Consider the following 8,443-nt stretch of genomic DNA (forward strand, 5'->3'; position numbering starts at 1 on the left):
GAAAAAAGTCAACTCACGAGTCGCCTTTGAAAGGTTACAAGAAACATCTCATCTTTCAATAGAAATGCTTATACACATTTTTGTTTTATAAAACGTATACTGAAATTATCTGAATTAAAAAGAGGTGATGTACCAGGCCTGGGTCAAATAATAATGTCATATACTTACAGATATAATCTTCATGCTATCTGCCTCTTCACGCCCTTCCCTGTGGTCAATGTCTATGTTATCAGCATCTTGGCTGACTATGCCAGGGTCAGCAAGGGATGAGCCTGTATCCCTGTCCCATGTATAAGAAACCTAGACATACAGACCTGATCTTCCCCTGACCACTGGATGCTGAGGGGAGTGGCTCTGCTCTGTGACTGGAAATGAGTGGGAATTTCACTTCAAGTGGTAGCTATTTTAGTTTGCACAAGTTATGGATGGTGTGTGTGTGTGTGTGTGTGTGTGTGTGTGTGTGTGTGTGTGTGTGTGTGTGTGTGTGCGTGTGCGTGCGTGCGTGCGTGCGTGCGTGCGTGCGTGCGTGCGTGCGTGTGTGTGTGTGTGTGTGTGTGTGTGTGTGTGTGTGTGTGTGTGTGTGTGTGTGTGTGTGTGTGGGTCTCAACCACATACTGAATACGATAATGACAATGTGTGTGTTTATCTCATTCCAAGTGATTTGTCAGAATTATATTCTATTGATATACAAATTAATTGATTAATCAATAACAATATCATTTTGTGCAGCCAATTTACAATCATTTGCATTTTTATTGAACATATTTTCAAAGAATACCGGAAGATGGAAACAATGCAACGGTCTTATAGAAATGACTGTTTTTGAGTAACTCATCATCACATCCTGATGTTGTATCTGCTCAAGTGCTTTAGAAAATATTTTTGTTTGATAGTCAACCTGTCATTAACACCTCATCCTAACACCCTTATCCACATAAATCAACCCCTCTATGACACTTGATGCTCTCAAAAAGCATTTATTTAAAAGCATCATAGTAACAACGTTCTAACCTTTTTTGGTCCCTCTTTATTTGAAGTGCATTTTATGAAGGCTTCATAAAGCCTTCATACAGGATTCATAAGCACTATATAGATGCTTCACAAATCATCATGTTCTATAATGATTCATAATGTGGTATAACTGTGTAACAACCATAAACTTATTTGTTCACGTTTATTAATCTTTTATAGAGCATGAAATACGGTTATAGATTATGTGTGACCCATTTATGCAGTTCTAATGAAGCCTTCATAAGATGCACTTCAAATAAAGCAGGGCCCATTTTTTTAAAATAATTTTGTAATAAAGCATATCATAGCAAACAAGGATGCCATTTCTTTATGTTTTTGTTTTACAGTTCTATACTTTATGACACTTTGCATTAAACAAAGTGTGGTTGTCAAGCTGTTTCAACAGATTTATGGGAACTTACAAAAGCTTTTGACTTCATGTAAAAAATGCCAACTATCTTGAGATATGTTGCGCTATAGCAAAACAGTTCGTCTGGTATTGCACCTATTTTAGACCTTTTGCAACAGGAGTAAAGAACTGTGTTCATTAATAGATAAACTAAATCTACAATTAATAAGATTATTAGACAGTTGAATAAGACGATAACATGCACAATGTGTTACCTCTCCTTAGCAGCAGAGAGGCTTCATATATATTACATATTCAGTGACATTCACTCTAGAGAATTACTCTCAACTTAAACTTAAAATAAAATAGTATCTATAAACATGCAGAATTACTCACTCTGTTGAAGCAAACAACTCTCAATAAAATGTCCTAGTAATGGCTTTGTATATTAAACTACACTAGATATGGAGCAGATGCATATATTTATGAATCTGCTTATGTCCATTTGGCCATTTGTATAACTAATATATATTTATTTTTTTATAAAAATGTTTCCATAGATATTTGACATAATACACATTAGTTTCTTCACTCAACAATTTGTCCATTCAATTATATATGCGTTCTATATATGCTTTACTCCTCAGACACCAGCTGATGGAGTTTTCATCTGCAAAAAATTGCACAAGAAATTATATTTATCACTCAATTCTGGTTCGGCTGGCATGAGTTTACATAATTGAGACCAAATGCTCATCATTCTTCACTTACCTTTGCACAAATAAACTTTCCAGTCAATTTAATGTTTTGTGTATGAAACATTAACCTTAATCAAAACATACCAGAACTCCATTTCAACTTCCATCACTTCAATAATTTAGCCTTAACATCCCATATTCAGCCTTTCAACATGCAAATGAAAGACAATTGAATGTCTTCTGAATTATATTATGTTGATTTAGAAGTCTGTAGAAAATGTCCAATCGCACAAATTTGCTGTAATTCTTGTCAGTTGATTTGTTTTTCTTGTGTTAAATGTAAGAAAAAAAATGACAAAAAAGATAGAAGTATATCTATATAAATCATTGAATTTCCAAAATAAAGATGATTTCAAAATGTTGTGTGGATTATATAAACTCATTGTGTTGAAACCCTAACTGGCCTGTTTATGGGACTATCGGTCACAGGACAATCCTTGAAAAAGAAAACAAGATTCAAAGAAAAACCCACGTTGTTGTTTTCATTTGATTGAACGCTGGTTTAGGAGAGCTGTTTAATATCATGCATCGGCACCTCCTCCTCTACGCCATCCTCAGCGAGCGCAGGGCTGTTGGATTTGTGGCCCTTGGGTGGCGGGACGGGTGTGGCGTCCTCGGTGACCCCCACAGCCCCCTCCTGGCCCTCCGCCACAGTCCTCTCCTTCTTCAGTTTGGCTGGGACATGGCTGGCAATGGATTCCTTGAGCCGCGAGCCGGACTGCTTGAGCCTCTCCCCAGACTGGCGGATCTTCTGCCGACGCTCGGTTGATACGATGCGCTCACCCATCTGGCCAACCTTGCTGCTCATGTTCTCTTTCGTCTTTGTCATGTTCAAGCGGGAGAAGGTGGACTTGAAGCTCTCCATGCGGGTTAGGCCTGATTTCTTCATCTTAGCGGCCGTGGACGAGGCTTCCTCCACCACCATGTACTCATCATCAGACTCAGGGGGGAGCTCAAAGTGGTCTGGTTCCACTTCGGCCACAGACGGTTTGGGTTCCTTGGGATCCTTGGGTTCTTTGGGTTCCTTTCCGGCTGCCACAGCTGACACCTCACTGTCCCCCTGTAATGAGAACAGAAACCAGATCAAGTGTCATAAAACTAACTCAAAAGAATCAAAGGGATTCTGCCTGCTAGAACACATCTGTAATATCAAGTGATAGCATTTTATCAGGTCTGAATAATGTCTGAGCACTGACAGAAGCATTGCAATAGTATTGAGCTGTAAGACCTAAAATAAAAGTCTGGATAGATGTTTGGAGGAGAATGGCAGCCATAATATTTCTGTTTGTGTCTTATTTGTATGATCTAAATCAGGTTAAATAAAGTATCTCACGCCTTGACAATCCTGAGAAGGAGAGACCAATTGTTTTCGCTTAATGACGCGGTTCCCATAACCCAGTTAAGACATTAGTTAATTGGTTAATGTTTCATGTTTGAAATAAGAGCAGTCATTATGAAGACATTGCCAAGAATCATAAATCATTCTATTTTATGATTGAGCAGCTACAGTTCCCTCAGAAAGTATTCATACCCCTTGACTTATTCCACATTTTGTTGGGTTACAGCCTGAATTCAAAATGGATTCAATATTTTTTTTCTCTCACCCATCCACACACAATCTCCACACTGACAAAGTGAAAACATGTTTTTAGAAATGTGTTTTTGGAAAGTCCTACAGAAGGACTTTTGTAAAGTTGAAAATTAAATACAGAAATACCTAATTTACATAAGAATTCACACCCCTGAGTCAATATATGTTGTTGATTATTGCTAGACCACCATTTTCAAGTCTTGCCATACATTTTTAAGCAGATTTAAAAGTCAAAACTGTAACTCGGCCACTCTTGGTAAGCAATTCCAGTGTAGATTTGGCCTTGTGTTTTAAGTTATTGTCCTGAAAAGTGAATTAACCTCCCAGTGTCTGGTAGAAAGCAGACTGAATCAGGTTTTCCTCTAGGATTTTGTCTGTGCTTAGCTCCATTCTGTTTCTTTTTTATCCTGAGTCCTTAACAATTACAAGCATACCCATAACATGATGCCGCCACCACAATGCTTGGAAATATGGGGAGTGGTACCCAAATGTATTGGATTTCCCCAAACACAACACTTTGTAGAACAAAAAGTGAATTGCTTTGCCACATTTTTAGCAGTATTACTTTAGTGCCTTTTTGCAAACAGGATGCATGTTTTGGAATATTGTTACTGTACAGGCTTCCTTCTTTTCACTCTGTCTATTAGGTTACTATTGTGAAGTAACTACAATGTTGTTGATCCATCCTTAAGTTTTCTCCTATAACAGCCAATTAAACTCTGTAACTGTTTTAAAATCACCATTGGCCTCATGGTGAAATCCATGAGCGGTTTCCTTCCTGTCCAGAAGGACGCCTGTATCTTTGTTGCGACTGGGTGTATTGATACATAATCCAAATTGTAATTAATAACTTGATCATACTCAAAGGGATATTCAGTTTCTGCTGTAAGGTGCCCTTCTTTGCGTGGCATTGGAAAACCTCTTTGGTCTTTGTGGTTGTGAATCTATGTTTGAATTTCACTGCTCGACTGAGGGACCTGACAGATAATTGTATGTGTGTGGTACAGAGATGATGTAGTCATTCAAAAATCATGTTAAACACTATTATTGCACCAAATAAAGGTGAAATACATTTTTTTTAAATTGCGCACAGAGTGAGGTCATGCAACTTATTATGTGACTTGTTAAGCAAATCTTTACTCCTGAACTTATTTAGGCTTGCCATAATGAAGGGGTCGAATAGTTATTGACTCAAGACATTTCAGCTTTTCACTTTAATACATTTGTAAACATTTAGAAAAACATAATTCCATTTTGACATGACGGGGTATTGTGTGTAGGCCGGTGATCATTTTTTTCTCTCAATTTAGTCCATAAATTCAAGCTCTAACACAACAAAATGTGGAATAAGTCAAGGGGTGTGAATACTTTCTGTAAAAACAAATGTAAATGAGTCTAGCTAATTACGCTTGTAATTCGCACGCAAATACATGGTCTAGCCCCACTTTACTTCAAAGTGGAACGGTCCACTGCATATATTGTTCTCACTTAATAAAGTTGGGAGTTTAAAGGTGAACTGGGGACTATTAATCATACTCACACTGGCTGATATAGTTCAGCTATAGGGGGTAGAAAGCTAAACATATCACATCATAGCTTTTGCAACTTTTTACAGTGTGTAAGTAGCTTTAAGGAAGCTGTGTCTGTTTCAATGGGCAGCTTTATCAGTCAGGTAACTTGATGTCTAATATAATACAACAAATAAGTTAAAAAATATACAAATGATAGGTTAAAAGTATCATGCTAAATCCTTATAAGTATTCCAGTTCCATTTATGGTTGACGAAGTGTACTTGCAGTGCCTAATTCAGAGTTGCAGGGCTGTTCCAATATAGCTACGTAGCTAGGTAGGTACCATTCAATATATGAGATATAATCACTATTAATGTACTGTATCATTTATATGCCTCTTGTGTATTATGTGAAACCTGATGGTATCACTTTATTTTGCAGTCCCCTAATAACCTGGTATTTAACTTAAAACCACAGGGTAACAGCTTACGTACATATTTATTGCTACCAAGAACCATTGGCAACAAACTAGATACATGTTTTGAAGTAACTATTCACATTTTTTTTTTTTTTTAGTAACTTCATATTTTAAAAAACCCAGATAGGTACCAGTAGTAATATTAAATAAATCATGACATTTTCTATAAGGTCTTTTAGTACCAAGTGGTGTTAAAATGTTAGACAATTGATCCAGTCATCTTAGATAGCTTTAATTACAGCATGACATTCCATTTTCATAGAAGGGAGAGTATGAATTGAATCAATTCATTTGATGCTGACTTCAAAGCATGTGCTTGATTCAATATTAGTATGTGAGGCATGTCAAACTGCATATTTTTCAGTGATTATGCGGCTGCCATTGAATCTAGTTTGTCTTTGGAAAAAACATGTTGTTCTTTATGTTATTTGACCTTCCCCTCTTCTTTCCTCATCTCAAATAAAATGGCTGCCAAAATCCACTACGCCCCCATCCCTGGCTGCTTCATCCAAATCGTATCATCATTGGCTATTTGCCACATAGGTTCTTGTTCTTGAGTGCAGCATCTAACCTTTCAGTAGACTGCAGTATATCTTGCGTGCTGTCAAGGGAACTTAGACCCTGAAATACTCTGGTCAACGGTGGGCTTGCAGCTGTTAGCTTTGAAGGCCAAAGTAAAATTAAGCCGGTACCATTCTGCCATCTAAAATAGTCCATGCTTTTATTTCACTATAACACCCTCAATTTTATCAGATACATTCACCCCTCCTCTCTGTTGTTTCTGTTGGCAAAATCTTACCAAATTCCACAAGTTTTTAACAATTGACCACATCCTTCTACAACTATTGAGAGTATGATCCTCAAATAACCGATAATGAAGCCAGTTAGTGGATAAAGATGACAATGATTACTACCACTTGCTTCTGACACCATGCTTTTTGCAACAATGCAATTGGCTGGATGGGATTACCTGGTAGATGACAACCCGGAACTTGTTCTTGGCCAACAGTTCCTCCTGGGTGGTTTCCACCTTCTTGACGCGGATGTTCTGATTCTCTACCCGTACACGGACGTCCTTGATGTGGCAGCTGACCTTGCGCGTCTTCTCCAGCAGCCTGTCCACTGTGCTGCTCGTGGCGGCATGGTTTACCGTCAGCTTCACCACATCCTCCTGGATGGTCTTGACACTGTTCTCCAGCTCGAGCTGCCTCTCCTCCATACGCGTCTGGCACGTCTGCACGTTGTCGATGATGCCCGCCACACGCTCCAATAGCGCCATGATGGTTGCAGTATCGTCCCCCACAGCCAGACCTAGTTTATCAGCCATGGTTGGTGTCTTTAACCACCGTGTCTCGGATCCAAAGGGAAAAGGTTGAGGTTAGAAATCCTATTTTTTCTTAGTGGTCAGTAGAAACCACAGAAAGGGTAACCAGGCCTCTAGGTAGCTTCAACCTGAGACTTGTCAGAAAGGGTAACCAGGCCTCTAGGTAGCTTCAACCTGAGACTTGTCAGACCAGCAGGGGTTGGGTAGGATTTGGTTGGGTTGCTGGATCATTGGGCCATGGAGGGCAGCAGACACCTCGGCCAAAGAGACTCACCCTGGAACTGGTGCCTCACCCAGATCCAATGCACAAGAACATGGAGGCTCCACCTCTCTAGGGTGTGGGCAGCTCAGATGCGAGAGGGCAGACACCGTCAGGCAGGGCTCAGAGTGAGAGAGTGACAGAGAGAGACATGGGGCCCAGACTTGTCATGCGTTCACCCCAGCTAAAAATACTGAGCGTAAAGTGACTCCTCTACATTTTTTGAAGATGTGTGGCTGGGATCATGGAAACCCCCTATCCATTCTACTTCCATCTTCTCTAAGCGAGTTATAATTTTACTGTTGCACCATTGGACAACAATATGCAAGCTATTGCCCCGAATGCCTACAGCACAATCAGGAACATATCTTTAATTGGAAAAACCTCTCAATGGAGCTATCGTTAAATACAATAGACCTTTTACGCTAAGGTACACTAAGATACATAACTGTTTCCCCAGTTAACATTGGTATCCAGAGGTCTATGCTGTCCCCTCGGCAGACCCCTCTGAGATCTATGCTTACCCCCCAGCAGATCAATCAGATCAGGGGTTGGGCATGCGTTCCAAGAAGTATGCTATATTGGAACGTAGCCCAGGACTCATGCACACTATGGGAGTGACATCACATTTGACATCACATTTGTGACCTTGTGGATACAGACTTAAAACATGAGTCCAACAAGATTACAGGCCTAAGAGTTCGATAATTGCTTATTCCCTTGTGTAATGTGTCTTGTATTTCTGTACTGCCTTTTATTATATGAATGCATTCCAAGGGTATCTTTGGTTTGTAATTTGGTTTAAGAACAGATACATAATTTTGTCTCTGCATCATTAAAGTGAATTTCTCAGATGGGGTGCTAAGCTCTTCTTCTACCCTTCTTTATATTTAGGCCAGTCCGAGGGGACTTCCATGATTGAGTATCTCAGTATAGCATTGGTAATATAACTCAAGTTAATCATCGTAAGATTATTATTGGTGCAAAGAATTTTACTCAATTCAGCTTGTCAGTAGTCAGAATCATCAGTAGGAAATTAAGTAAACTAATCAGTTACTGATTGATACATTAAGTTAGAAAAGGTGCTGGCAGGTAGCTTAGCAGTTAAGAGAGTTTGGCCAGTAACTGAAAGACTGCTGGTTCGAATCCCTCTGCCAACAAG

The 8,443-nt window shown here is 39.3% G+C and overlaps 1 protein-coding gene across 1 annotated transcript; it reads right to left on the minus strand.

Moving 5' to 3' along the window:
- Positions 1 to 719: 719 nt before the first annotated feature.
- LOC118361760 (caveolae-associated protein 4a-like) lies at positions 720 to 7,424 on the minus strand. Its single transcript, XM_035741957.2, has 2 exons — positions 6,669 to 7,424; positions 720 to 3,178 (listed from the first exon to the last, which is right to left on the minus strand). Exons 1-2 carry the CDS (start codon positions 7,023 to 7,025, stop codon positions 2,621 to 2,623), a joined length of 915 nt encoding a protein of 304 aa, XP_035597850.1. The 5' UTR covers positions 7,026 to 7,424; the 3' UTR covers positions 720 to 2,620.
- Positions 7,425 to 8,443: the final 1,019 nt, after the last annotated feature.

The sequence above is a fragment of the Oncorhynchus keta genome, chromosome 28 (genome assembly GCF_023373465.1).
Source record: "Oncorhynchus keta strain PuntledgeMale-10-30-2019 chromosome 28, Oket_V2, whole genome shotgun sequence".
NCBI lineage: Eukaryota > Metazoa > Chordata > Actinopteri > Salmoniformes > Salmonidae > Oncorhynchus > Oncorhynchus keta.